Source organism: Halichoerus grypus, chromosome 2, assembly GCF_964656455.1.
Source record: "Halichoerus grypus chromosome 2, mHalGry1.hap1.1, whole genome shotgun sequence".
Taxonomy (NCBI): domain Eukaryota; kingdom Metazoa; phylum Chordata; class Mammalia; order Carnivora; family Phocidae; genus Halichoerus; species Halichoerus grypus.
In genome coordinates, this window is record NC_135713.1 from 111,449,225 (window position 1) to 111,463,623 (window position 14,399).

The 14,399-nt window shown below is 37.5% G+C and overlaps 1 protein-coding gene across 2 annotated transcripts in view; it reads left to right on the forward strand.

Annotated features, from left to right (window-relative positions):
- IL6ST (interleukin 6 cytokine family signal transducer) overlaps nt 1-12,258 on the forward strand; it is a 52,990-nt gene extending 40,732 nt beyond the window's left edge. For both annotated transcript variants that reach the window (XM_078067312.1, XM_036065681.2), the window contains 3 exons: nt 3,338-3,434; nt 6,317-6,398; nt 7,167-12,258. In XM_078067312.1, coding sequence (XP_077923438.1) covers nt 3,338-3,434; nt 6,317-6,398; nt 7,167-7,904 — 917 coding nt within the window. In that variant the 3' untranslated portion in view covers nt 7,905-12,258. The remainder of the gene's footprint in view (nt 1-3,337; nt 3,435-6,316; nt 6,399-7,166) is intronic.
- The last annotated feature ends 2,141 nt before the right edge of the window (nt 12,259-14,399 follow it).

A 14,399-nucleotide genomic window follows, 5' to 3' on the forward strand; every position in this document is an offset into this window, starting at 1 on the left:
TTTTGTATTTATCGGATTTTGGTTGTTTCTTTAAACTATCAAAACTCACCTCTGTTATTTCATTAACTGCTTCTCACTGATTTCATCTATACTTTATAAATGCCAAAAGAATTTGTGTATCTTTCTAAATGGGCTCATATTTTCACTGGCAAAAATCGAGTGTGGTCTCTTTCCTCCTTCTCTTATTCCTCCTTTTTATAGGCAGGTTGCTGGAAAGATGAGTCCACACTTGCAGGCTCTACTTCCATTCCTCCAGCTCAGTCTTTGACGTGCTGAACCCAGGCCTCCAGCCCACCACGCCACTGAGATCTCCCTGATGTCACTCAGGGAAGAAGTCCTCTTAGTTACGATCTCCAGGGCCTGCTTTTTTAGTCTTTCTTCTGTACTTCTCAGCATTTGACTCTGTTGGCTTCTCTTCTCCATCCTTGAAACTGCTTCTTCCCTTGGTTCTTCTAAACTTCTTGTAATAGCACTCTCCTGAATCTTCTCCCTCTCTGGTACTTCCTTCTCGGCCTCCTGTTCACTCTTCTTTTTAAAAATGGTTTGTATTTTCCAGAGCTCTATTCTCACCCCTCTTTTATTATCTACCTAGTCACACTACCTGTCCGTGACTTCAGCCATCCTTATTCTCCTTCCCAAATACATTTCTCTTTTCCCTGACACAACCATCCAAGTCTTTGCCAAAGCCAGAAATTTAGATAATGATAGTAAATTTCTTCCTCTTTTTGCTTACATAAGCCAAGTATAAAGTCCTATTGATCATGCCTTCTAATTACTGCTTTTGCATGCCCTTTGATAATCTCTTTCCTTGACCCTAAGCTTCTCATGATTTTCTCCATCTTTTTCTGCTTTTCCTAATGGGTAGCCCTATGTTAGCTCCTCACCTTCCCTTGTTTTGGCTCTTCCTTTAGCCTCCCTAACACAGACTGAAGCTGCATTCTTTCTTGTTCCTACTACATTTTGAATCAGTATAGAAATTACCTTATTTTATTGTATTTGTAACCTCCACCCCCAAGTACCAGCACCGTGATTGATAAGTAGAAACTACATATTCCTTATTGATTGAATGCTGAATGAGAAAATGAATGAATGAATAACTACATAAAATAGATAATAAAAGATCCTGAGCTTTGCCGTGATAGCCAGTAATGAACATAGTTTCTGGAATAAGATTTGTGGTGACATGTTAATAAAATATATATGTAACAAGTAATAATTGAAGTTGATCTTAAAAAAAAATAAGCTTTTAAAATACTATCCTGATTATGAAAGTAACATTCTATAGAGCAGAAGAAAAATCCACTCCTAATCCTGCATCTAGAATAATCTCTTAACATATTTGTATATCCTTCTGGTATTATCTATGCATACATTTTTTTCCAAAAATTACAGCATACTTGTTAGGATTTACTTCATCATCTGCTTTTTTCACTGATCTATTTATTGTTTTGTGGAACTCTTATGGCTTCTTAATATAGCATGGGCCTTGCTCCCAAAGTATTTGAGGAAATACAGCATAAATAAAGTAATTGAATGGAAAAGCATTTGGGCCATGTAGGCTGTAATAGAGTGGGAATTTAAAGATAATTAGTAGGGGGGAGTTTCATCTTCAAAGATGATTTTATAAAGGAAACAGTACTTGAGCCTTGAGGTTAGGTTGTGAACAAATAGGAAGAGGGCATCTTAGGACAGAATGAGCAAAGGCCCAAGACATAAAAACCTAGTAAGTTTAGCAGCAGTAAAGAAAATGTTCTGCCTGAATTTGATTTGGTATGTATATGAAACCTGAGCATACAAGAGTTAGTATTTGTCAATCTACACTTTATTCCTGAGCATTGATCTGACTTACTGATTTGTGTTAAGCTTTGTAGAAAATAAATTTACTTGCAAAGGGATGTGTGTGGTGCAAAGATTAGACTAAGTGAATAGCATATGACTGCAATATTACTTTTATAAAGTTTTCCCATAAAAGACTAATTAGAAGGAGACTGGAGGAGTTAACCAGAAACAACCATAAGGTGAATCATTAAAAACTCCAATATAGGGCGCCTGGGTGGCTCAGTTGGTTAAGCGACTGCCTTCGGCTCAGGTCATGATCCTGGAGTCCCAGGATCGAGTCCCGCATCGGGCTCCCTGCTCGGCAGGGAGTCTGCTTCTCCCTCTGACCCTCCTCCCTCTCATGCTCTCTGTCTCTCATTCTCTCTCAAATAAATAAATAAAATCTTTAAAAAAAAAAAAAAAACTCCAATATAAACTATCCAATTAATGATTCATTTGGTTAAGTAAGCCCTCTTTTAAATGCAGATTAGGTATCATCTGCTATGTAGAAACCTTATGCTTACTGATTAGGTGATACTATTCCTACTACTGCCACTCCTTGTACTTAAGAATCTTAAAAATTCTGGGGCGCCTGCGTGGCTTAGTCGGTTAAGCGTCTGCCTTCGGCTTAGGTCATGATCCCAGAGTCTTGGGATGGAGCCCTGCCTGCTCCCTGCTCAGCAGGGAATCTGCTTTTCTCTCTCTCCCTCTGCCCCTCCCCACTGCTCATGCTTTCTCCTCTCTCTCTCTCTCAACTAATTGAGATCTTTAAAAAAAAAAAAAGATTCTTATAAATTCTTAGCCGTTTATCAGATATGCCATCTTTTTTTTTTTTAAGATTTATTTATTTGAAAGAGCACACAACGTGGGGGTGGGGAGTGCAGAGAGAGGGAGAGAGAATCTCCAGCAGACTCCTTGCTGAAATGCAGAGCCTGACTTGGGGCTCGATCCTACTGCCCTGAGATCATGACCTGAGCCAAAATCAAGAGTTGGACACTTAACCAACTGAGCCATCCAGGCGCCCTGACGCCATCTTTTTGAAAATAGTAAATAGCTACTAAAAATTTTATTTTTATTCCTCATAGAGGATCATATTTGTAGTTTCAGTTATTAAGATTGTTTTACAACTTTTCCACTTCTCCCCGGTACTCACAGATCTCAAAGATAAGCTTTTGTTAAGATTCTGCTGGCAGATCATAGATGTAATAAATGGTTAGGTTTGGGAGCTCTAACTTATAGATTATCTGTCCAATAAAATGAACTTAGTCATTTTATTACCCTAACCAACATATAGTTTATTTTCACCCTGTGGCCAGGTTACAGTGTAAGGTATAAAGGGCTAGGATATCATTTACCAAGAAGAGGGAGAGGGGAGAAAACAGCCATTTAAGTTTGAAAAGGCTGTAAAAACAGGATGGTATTTCATCTCTTCAACAATCCTCTGGCTGGGAAGTTTCATTGTTTGTGTCAACATATGCATTGACCATTATTTTCCTTCTTACCCCTTTCTGTTTTTTAGCTCAAGGAGAAATTGAAGCGATAGTTGTCCCTGTTTGCTTAGCATTCCTATTGACAACCCTTTTGGGAGTATTGTTCTGCTTTAATAAGCGAGACCTGTAAGTACCCCTAATTTTATTTTTGCAGTTTTTCCCCTGGATTTATGCTCTATTCTCTCCCTCAACCTCTGGCCCCAAGTAATTACTGATTTGCTTTCTTTGTAGTTTTGCCTTTTCTCGGATTTCATATAAATAGAATCAAATAATATGTAGTGTTTTTATATAATGTCTTTCATTTCACATGTTATTGAGACTTACTGTTGCATATACTATTTTTCTCCTATTTATTGAATAGTATCCTATGGTACAGATTTATCAAAATTTGTTGATACATCTGTTATGGAAGTTCAGGTTGTTTCTTTGAATTGGGGCTATTGTGAATAATGTTGCCATGAATGTTCACCTACAGATCTTTGCGTGAGCATGTTATCATTTATCTTGTGTAAATACCTAGTAGTGGGATTGCTGGGTCAGATAGTAAGTGCATATTTAACTTCATAAGAAACTGTCAAACTATTTTTCAAAGCAGATACACCATCTTGTATTTTCACCAGCTCTGTGAGCCTTCCCGTTGTTCCATATTATCAACTCTTGGTACAGTTACAGTTTTTAATTTTAGCCACTTCCTTATCAGTGTGTAATGCTATTTCATTGTAATTTTAATTTCCATTTCCCTAGTAACTAGTAATGTATCTTTTCATGTGCCATTTCTATATATTCTTTTGTGATACATCTTCTGAAATCTATATATTCTTTTGTGATATATCTTCTGAAATCTTGCCCATTTTTACATTGGGTTGTTTGCCTTAATATTGAACTGTAGGAGTTCTTTATATATTCTGATTACAAAATTATTCTCAAATGTGTTTTAGACAATCTGGTCTTGTGGCTTTGCCTTCTCATTTTCTTCACTGTGACTTTAGAAGAACAAAGTTTTTAATTTTGATGAAGTCCATTTTATCAGGTTTTTTGTGATTCTTGTGTTTTATGTCCTGTGTAGGAAATCTTTGCCTAAGTCAGTCACAAGTATTGTTCTCCTTTGTTTTCCTCTAGAACTTTAATCATTGTAGCCATACGTCTGTGGTCTATTCAGAATTTTTGTGCATGGTATAAGGTCAGGGTCAAGGTTCATTTATTTTTTTTCCATAGATACCTAGTTAGTTGTTCCAGCTTTATTTAGTGAAAATACTTTTTTCCCCATTGTATTAAAGATACCTATCTTTGCCAAAATCAATTATCCACGTAAGTCTGGATTTATTTATGGACTCTCAGTTCTATTCCATTGATCTTTGTCTATTCATCCCAATACCATACTGTCTTAATTTTAATTTTTACTGTTCTATAATAAGTTTTGAGAGCAGTTAGAATTCTTCTAATATATTATTTTTCAAAATTATTTTGGCTAGAATCTTTGATAAGCTGATATTAATATTTATGTGAAAAGGAAATTTCCTTTAAAAAAAATCTTGTACATTGTTGAGATTTTTTTGGGAAAAACTGCAATCTGAACATGAGTTCACATCTTCATAAGTCACATGTCTTTCAGTTCAGGGATATGTTAAGATCTCTTTAGGTTTTAATTTTCTTTTGCAGTATGTTGTTTCCATTAGATAGACCTTACACATCTTATGTTAAATTTATTCCTAAATATTTTTTATACAGTTGTAAATGGCATTTTCAGAAATTTTTATTTTCTAATTGTCCGTTGCTAGAAATAGAAATACAATTTCTTAAAAAATATATTGCCCTTGTATACTAAGACCTGGATACATTCATCTACTCTAGTACCTTTTTGGATTTAGCATTTTCGCTGCTAACCAATAAAGATGGTTATTCTGATGTTTGTTTTCAGTTATTTTTCTTATTATACTGGTTAAGTAAAACTTTGCATTATCACCAGTTTTAAGGGAGAAAGCCGTTCAGTTTTTGATCATTACATGTGATGTTGGTTTTAAGTTGAGGACGTTCTCTTATATTTCTATTTTGCTGAGAGTTTTTGTCATGAATGGGTGTTGAATTTTGTCAAATGCTTTTTAGGCATCTGTTGATGATCATACGATTTTTCTCCTTCCTCCATATATGGTGAATTTTATTCATTGATTTTTTTTTCACACATTAAACCATTCTTGCATTTCTCAGACTTTTCTGGATTCAGTTTGTTAATTTTTGCATTTATGTTTATGAGTGGCACTGGGTTTTGTTTTTGTTTTTTTTTTTTTTTTTGGTGGTGTCTTCACCTACTTTTGAAATCAGGGTAATAGTGATTACCTCATCAAATGAATGGGGACATGTTACCTTCTCTGTCTTCCGGGAGAGTTTACATAGGATTCATATTATTTGTTTGCTAGAATTTACCATTTGAGCCTGAGATTTTCTTGTGGGAAGAATGTTAGTTTACTTCAAATTTTCTTTCAATCTCTTTCAAGGAATTCATCCATTAGGACTGGTTGCTATTTTTGTTGAGGTTGTTAACTTTATTGCTTTTTATATTATACCCAGATTTTATAGTTGTTTCCACAGGAGAGTCAGTCTGTTGGGATCTTATTACTCTATTTTTATATTTGAACTTACTCTAAAGATGACTCACTTCCTGTACACTTAGGGATCTCTAACTTTGGGTTAGGAACTATATTAAGGTAAATACTTGTGAAAAAATGAAATTTATCATTTTTTTCTGGTAGTTACGTGAAAATTTTTTATGTGGTTTTAGTTGGAAATTAAACATTTTTGCTTTAAAAGTTGTTGGGAAGGGGTGTACTCTAAGGTGTTGTGACCTGGCTCAACTTTTTAATTGTTTTTTATTGCAGAATTTTATTTCAGTTTTTTAAATTGAATACTTAACAGTTTTTCATTATGCTAAATTAAGCTCATGTTTAGAATCAGGGACTATTCGTTGTTTATTACTTGTGGTTTTACAGACATTATATTTCTTTTCTCTCCAGAATTAAAAAACATATCTGGCCTAATGTTCCAGATCCTTCAAAGAGTCTTATTGCCCAGTGGTCACCTCATACACCTCCTAGGGTAAGATAACAGTTTTTCTGACTTGTTTATACACGGGCATGTTAGGGTACATTTACAGAGTTGAACCAGATGATGAGCCCAAATTGAAAAGTAAATGATAATAAAGTATTATCACAACATATTCTGATACTCCTTATTCTATTCAGTGAACATGAAAAGCACTTGATTAACTTTTCTATTTTACAAGTTCAATGTGTAAATACTGCTCTTTGGTAACTGTGTTGTAAGGCAAGCATTTTATATAGGATATTAAAATCAAATTTAACAATATACCAGTTTGATGCTGTTGAAATGATTTCTAGAAACCTAGACTAAATTCTTTGAACCTCCTTAAAGGTTGAAATGACTGAACTTTATTACCTTCTAATAATCCTTGAATTTAATGTTAAAATATAGAACACATTTTAATCTTACCTTCTATGAGACTTAAGTCATTTGAGTTTGATTTTTCTAGTTTTTATATCCTGATAATCGTAGGCTCCATAGTCTTTGTACACCAGTAGCTTATCAGAATTGAACAACAGTATTGATTTGGAGTTCTGGTGAAATACAGTCTGATTCATGCTTCTCAGAATTGTTTCCACAGTATCTGCAGTTCAGCTAGTTGACAGGGCTCAGTGATCCAGATTATCTCTGCACCATGGGAATTACTGAGAAGTTTCAGAGATGCATTTCTCTGTGGTTTTAACTAGAATTTGCCATATATGTTTCAGAGTTTGAGTGAATATATGCCAGAGGTAATAATACATTTTTTTCTTTCTTTCTTAGCATAATTTTAATTCAAAAGATCAAATGTATTCAGATGGCAATTTCACTGATGTAAGTGTTGTGGAAATAGAAGCAGCAAATGACAAGAAGCCTTTTCCAGAAGATCTGAAATCACTGGACCTGTTCAAGAAGGAAAAAATTAGTACTGAAGGACACAGCAGTGGTATTGGAGGGTCTTCGTGCATGTCCTCCTCTAGGCCAAGCATTTCCAGCAGCGATGAAAATGAGTCTGCACCAAACACTTCGGGCACCGTCCAGTACTCCACGGTGGTGCACAGCGGCTACAGACACCAGGTGCCCTCGGTCCAAGTCTTCTCGAGATCCGAGTCCACCCAGCCCTTGTTGGATTCTGAGGAGCGGCCGGAGGAGCTACAGCTGGTGGAGAACACAGAGAGCAGTGTTGGCAGTCTGCCCAGGCAACAGTATTTCAAACAAAACTGCAGTCAACGTGAAACCAGCCCAGATATTTCACATTTTGAAAGGTCAAAGCAAGTTTCATCAGTCAATGAAGAAGAGTTTGTGAGACTCAAACAGCAGATTTCAGATATTTCACAGCCCTATGGATCTGGGCAAATGAAAATGTTCCAAGAAATTTCTGTAGCAGATGCTTTTGGCCCACGTACTGAGGGACAGGTAGAGAGATTTGAAACAGTTGGGATGGAAGCTGCAGTTGATGAAGGAATGCCTAAAAGTTACCTACCGCAGACTGTCAGACGAGGTGGCTATATGCCTCAGTGAAGACTAGTTCCTGTTACGACTTCAGCAGTACCTGTAAACTAAAGCTCATTTTATCTGTTATTTCAGATAAAAATAATCTTCACTCACTGAAGATGATCATTTGCCCTTGCGGACAACAATAAACTGTCCTCCCACATGGGCTATTTCCCTTCCAGAATATCTGGGATTCTACTTTCAAGCACTACATAAACTGACTTCATCCTCTGAATAGCTGAATGATTTTGTGCTGTTTCAGGATGTTTGCACTGAAGAAAAAGTAAAACTTTGTTTTGGTAGCTAGAAAACAGAGGGTATTTAAATAATAAGCAGTGATATACTTAGTACAGCTATACTGATTTTAATGAGAATAGGCACCAAATAAAGTGGCTGAGATAGAGTTAAGACAATTAGATGAGAGATCTAGACTCTCTACTTCAGCTGACAGCATAGAGAGAGCTGCAGGTGGCATAATTACATGAACCCAGTTTTTGTCGTCTGACCAAAACCAACCAAAAAAATTAGTGGGCTTAATTATAATATCGCCCACAGGAAGTAGTAGACATTCTCTTCCAGTGGTAACGATGCTGCCAGTCACTAGACGAATGGAATTCGAGTGTGAATTTTGCAAATTACAAAAAAATCTTGGAATATTATATAATCATAAGTAATCTAAAATTTTCAAAATTTGCTTTCTGTCATTATTCACAAATTCAGCAGAGTGCCCAGTTAAGAGCTAGGAATGAATGCCAAACTGTGTGAGCCATCTTAATAATTTAAGTCTTTATAAATGGCGAATAATTTTTAACATTTTTCTATATATATATATAAACATTGACCCTTTGTTAAAAATGCTGGAGAATTTGGTTGATGAAGCACTTTATACAATGTTAAATTAAAACACATTTTAAGGTGAAGATACATGTTTTGTTTTTATTTTTAAGTAGGCCAAGATTCAAAGGTTTGTTTTTGGGTTTTTTTCCTAGTGTTTGAAGCAAACGAAGAGCACATGGGCACTACTTACCAAAATAAAGCACCATCCAAAAATGTACATGTTGATGTTAGTAAATGTCACAGCGCATACCCTGTTATAAAGGCACTTCATGAAGGGATAGTATTTTAATATCTGCCAGTTCTGAGGTAGGGGGAACTTACTTACTTAGTTCCACACTGTGATTTAGAGTTTTAAACCTCTCCCTGCAAGTTCTGTTCTTCCCAGAGAGAAGTGAGCCAGGCTCCAGAGTTTAGCACTTAACCCCACTTTTGCATTTTTGCCATACCCTACCCAGCACATTTGATAAGGAGGCTAGGCTAAAGACAGGAACAAGACATATGAAGAGATTTTCATAAATCATTAGTGGTTGACCAGTGCTAGGAGGTACATTTGCAGAAAGCATGTTTTGGTTTTCTGTCATATTTAAATCACCAAAACCAGGCCAACTTCAAATATTTTGTAGAGGTTATTCAAGAATAAAAGGCTAAGAAAAGTTGCTGTCCATTGACAGTTGAAATCTAATTCTACTCACTACTCTCTCAGAATATTGTTCATATTAGACCTGTTTATTAGACTTTATCCTTTATATTCCTGCCTGCTGTGTTTCAGAGCGCTTTCATACACATGGTCCTTGTGAGACACATGAGAGAGGCAGAATGACAGCATGAGAAGTACATGAGGAAGACTGGACACACAGAAGCCAAATAGGGACAGAGGGACCCCAAAGTCACACTACAGGATAATGGCACCACTGCCATTTAGGTTTGTCAAAGCCTGATCCAAACTAGGATTACATTTATCTTGCTAAGAATCTGTCAAGAAATATGTATCAGATTTTTCATTTCCTCCAAATTTGTAAAAATGGTCAGCTCTGCCCTTCCTCATGCTAAACAGCAGTGTTACGAAGAATTCTAGTGTGACATTTGTACTTGGGGGCATGGGAGCAGTTATAAAATGTAAACTCACAATCTAAGGGAATGAGAATGCAGTTATTGAAGAAAGAACACTGTACAAGCAAATCTGCTGAAACTTGTATAGAACATGGTGCCCTGAGTGCCCCCCCTTCCCAGGTGCAAGAGCACTTTAGACATACTAAATGGATAGTTGCTGAACCAATAATCCATTCAGAATTAGCCCTAGATTTGATTACTAATATGTGATAGACATCTTTGCCCAGCGAGAGAAGCATTCATGAAACTTGTTTTAAAGTACAAAATTAACTTTCCTAAGCCATGTCTTAGGATAATTTGTGGGGTTTTCTTCAGGTTTTTAAGATAATTTGTTTTGAGGCATGTAAATTGTATTTTACATAGAGAAACAAATCTTGTTTGTATGAAAATTAGTCTATATATAAGTTAGTAGATGTGATCCTCACTAAATCTTGAGTATCCAGAAATTTCCTTTAAAGTAATGCTGACAAAGCCTCTCTATGGACAAAACTAATGCACTGCTTCTGATGCACTTGGCCTCACAGAGGAGTAAAAAATAAGCACGTGTGCCACAGGTACTGCTATCGTAGTTTGACTGTTACTGGTGTGTTTGGTACCCTACCCTCATCCCTTATAAAGGCATGATGCTGAGCAACTATGGGAAAACTCCCAAACTTAAAACCCATTAAAATCTAAAAAAAAAAAATTTTAAACTTGGATCAGTCAGCACTCAGGAACATACCCAACATGTAAATAGAAGCAGGGGAAAAAGCAGAACCATTCACACGTTCTGTGTTCATATCAGTTCTCTACCTAGCTGTTCATTTAATTGCAACCTTACACATGAAGTTACCTAATCTTCCTAGCTTACTGTGAAGTTCATTTCTACTTCATGAACCTTGTACTTGTAAAACATTTATTTATGAAAGCTCATCCTTTAAGTAGAACATATTAAATAGTTTCATAAGTAGAAATCAAAAAAAAATTTTTAATGTCTTTTTTCTATCCACAGGGTTAACTATTTAAAATCATGACAAATAATGTAGAAGTAGGATAATCATATCAGACAATTCTCTAAAATTTGTTAATTGGCATGTATTGACCAAGTATAAATCAAATAGGAGAGCTCTTCCTCTGTTCTCTTATATTCTACATCATTTTCCTATGTTTGGTTTTAAGAAGACATTTTTAAACCATATACTTAATGTTACTTTGTTGAAATGGGTAATATGTCAATGTAATAAGCTATATAACATTTTTTAAATTCAATTGCTAAAAGTTACTGGGATACCTTTCTGTTGCAGGTCATGTTCAATTCTATTGCCTAAGTAAGATTGCTTTTAAAAATTCATTGCACTTTTCTATATATTGAGAATATGGAGCCATCAAATGGCAAGCTGTTTATGTTTAATGTAAAATTGGTGATTGTTGGGGCGCCTGGCTGGCTCAGTTGGAAGGGCATATGACTATTGCTCTCAGGGTCATGGGCTCAAGCCCCACCTTGGGTGTAGATACTACTAAAAAAAATAAATTTTAAAAAATATAAAAATAAATTTGGTCATTCTCATGGATTTCAAAGATGGTATAAACTAGCAACTTACAGCCTAATTCTTTTAAATGGTCTTTTGTCAGCAGTTCCTTTTCAGAATACTTACAAACAATTCAGATATAAGTCAAAACAAACTTTCCAGAGCCAAATGTACTATCCTTTCGATTAATCTTTTTTTTTTTTTTTGTCGTATGGGCTACTAGTATGCATTAGCGTGATATTCTAGTATACATTGCATTCAAAAGAAAAAGAAGGCAACTCGGTGTGTGCTCTACTGTTGTCCGTTTTTTCCTAAATTTTTAAGAGCTTTTTGCAGTCAGCAGCTCCTTCAAGTGGATTATTTAACTTCATTACCCAGTGCTTTACTGTTGATTATGATGAAAATGCATTGAAGACCAATGGAGATAGCTAGATGTTCTAGATCTTTTATCCCTTAAAGACAAGCTTTGTCTGAATGGTAACTACACGTTTCAAATGCTGTAACAGGAATACCAAAATGTGATGTCAAATAAAGGGATATTTTAAAAGCAGATATTTGAACATTCTTTAGTCTCAATATATGTTACTGAATATACTCTAAACAAGTGTGCAATTTGCTAGTACTACAGTACAGTGATTAGCATTAGGTGTGTATCCTGTTTATATCCTAGCTATGTACCTTTTACTTGTAAGTGCAATCCTTTGAAGTTCACTTGCTATCTTACCCCACCCCCCAGTCTACTTCATATAGAAGGCTTGTCTAGAGAGACTATTGTATTTTTACCTCTGTAGTGAATTGCATGTGCTAATTGTTAACATAGCTATCGGTCTTATGTTAACATAACTCTAAACATTATTGTAAACGTTCTTATGTATCAGCTCTAATATTTCAAGTAAATTTAAGAAATAAATTCTTGTTTAAATTTTTTTCTGTGTGTGATCACTAGTATGATGTCACTACATGTAATGCTTGAGTTAACAGTATTTGTCACTCCTGTTGGGTCTTAGTGTAAACTAGATGTTTTTAGAGGGTTCTGTGGCTTTTTAAATGTCCATTTAGCACAACGGAATAGGTTTTAGAAGAAAATCGATACATTATCTTGGTCTTAATAACATAGAATGGACCAAGAGATTGTAAATCTGGAAAACTGGTAAATGAATTTGCCAAGATGAGTTCTGGAATCCCAGCACCGTACCACCTCCCAGTGGATTTTTTTTTCTACTGGGCTGCCAAGAGACCAGCCAAGTACAGAGGTACTGCGCCATCTAGTGGCCGGTGTGTAGCCACAATGCTAAAGTCTCCTTAACAGAGAGGCATGAAGCCCGCTGATACACACCACCCCCCGGCTACTCCGAGGTTACTTAGTCTATGAAACTAAGGCAACAATTCCACCTGGAAGAAAATCCTGAACTATTAGATCTGCACATCTTCACATTGTGAATTTATCTAAAAGATGCAGTGAGTCAAATCCACAAAATATTTAAGGAAGAAGGTACTCAAAGGCACTGAGATTCTGACAACAGAAAACCTAACGCTGCAGGAGCACGCAAAGAATGGAAAGGCAGCCATTCTTCCCTCTCAGACCAAGCCAGCGTGGATTTGGCCCCTTGTTCAATAGAGACTTACAAACACCTGGACTCCTAACCGGCCTCAGAGCCTAGCTAAGGACCCCTGAGAAAGTAGAAGCTCCACATGCAGAATTTTGACTGGCAAGTGTTGGCTGCTCATTGCTGGGCTCCATGTTCGCTGCACGCCCGCCAGTTCTCATTACCTACCGGGGGCCACAGGCTGGTGCGGGCGTTTAAAGGTGAACACGTATGTACCATCTGTGAAACACTCATGTTGGGTCAGTAAATCCTTAAAAACTCTTCTGAGGTAAGCATCAGAATTATTGGCCGAGGGGCGCCTGGGTGGCTCAGTTGGTTAAACAACTGCCTTCGGCTCAGGTCATGATTCTGGAGTCCCGGGATCGAGTCCCACATCGGGCTCCCTGCTCAGCGGGGGGGGGTCTGCTTCTCCCTCTGACCCTTTCCCTCTCATGCTGTCTCCCATTCTCTCTCTCAGATAAATAAATAAAATCTTTAAAAAAAAAAAAAAAAAAAAGAATTATTGGCCGACTCAGGTTTAACAACTTGCTCGGGGTCATATGTTAGACAGCGCAATGGGGTTCCAACTCTAACCTGACCCCAAAGCCCATATCCTTTGCTGTGTACACCATCTGTCCCTAGCTGCTTTTAGTGAAAACCTTGCTCGTCAGCACATCTGCGGCCGGCGTGCACAGCGAATCACTTCTGTTTCCTAGACCTTGCTAACTCTTCAGGGTTTCCCCCTCCTCACCGCAGCCTCCGCCTCACCAGCTACTGCCCCCAAGATTCCCCGTCCCCAGCCCTGAGCCCAGAACAGTGTTTCTTCATCAGGATCCCCTTAGGCCCTCATCTGAGTTGGCTCAGAAGCCTGCCTTCCCCCTCAGCTCATGCATTTGCTCTAAGCACATATAGCAACACCTACAAGGGAGGTAAATGTACTGGAATTTAAATAAAAACAAGAAAAAAAACAGGAAGGGAGGGAGGGAGGAAAGGGAGGTAAATGTGTCCCTCTTTCCTCAGAATGCATTTTAACACAACTCCTACAGTCTCATTTGTCCCAAGGAAAGGTCCTCTAATGGTGGAATCGGGCCCACGGCAGCTCGTAACCAAAGGGCCTGGGGGCAGAACACCTTCCCTGAGTACTGAGATCCCACACATCCTGTCCCCGGCTGTTCTGCCACAGGATGCCCACGTCTGCTGCCCTGTGCACAGATCCATCCCTGCTTGTCCACCTCTGGGGCCTCTCCTTCAGGGTGGCTTCCAGCAGCTCCCGCCCATCTCCTGCCAATCCACTAGGGGGCAGCACCAGCAGCATGAAAGGCTTGCCGCTGTCCCCCTACTTTGACCGCATGGCCAACATTTGCGTTTCTGGCTGCATCATCTTTCCAGAGATACAATCTCTAGTTGCTGGAACATACTGTTTTCTCTTACCTCCCAGCCTATGCACCGGATTTGTTCTTCTAATATGTTCTCCTAGTCCT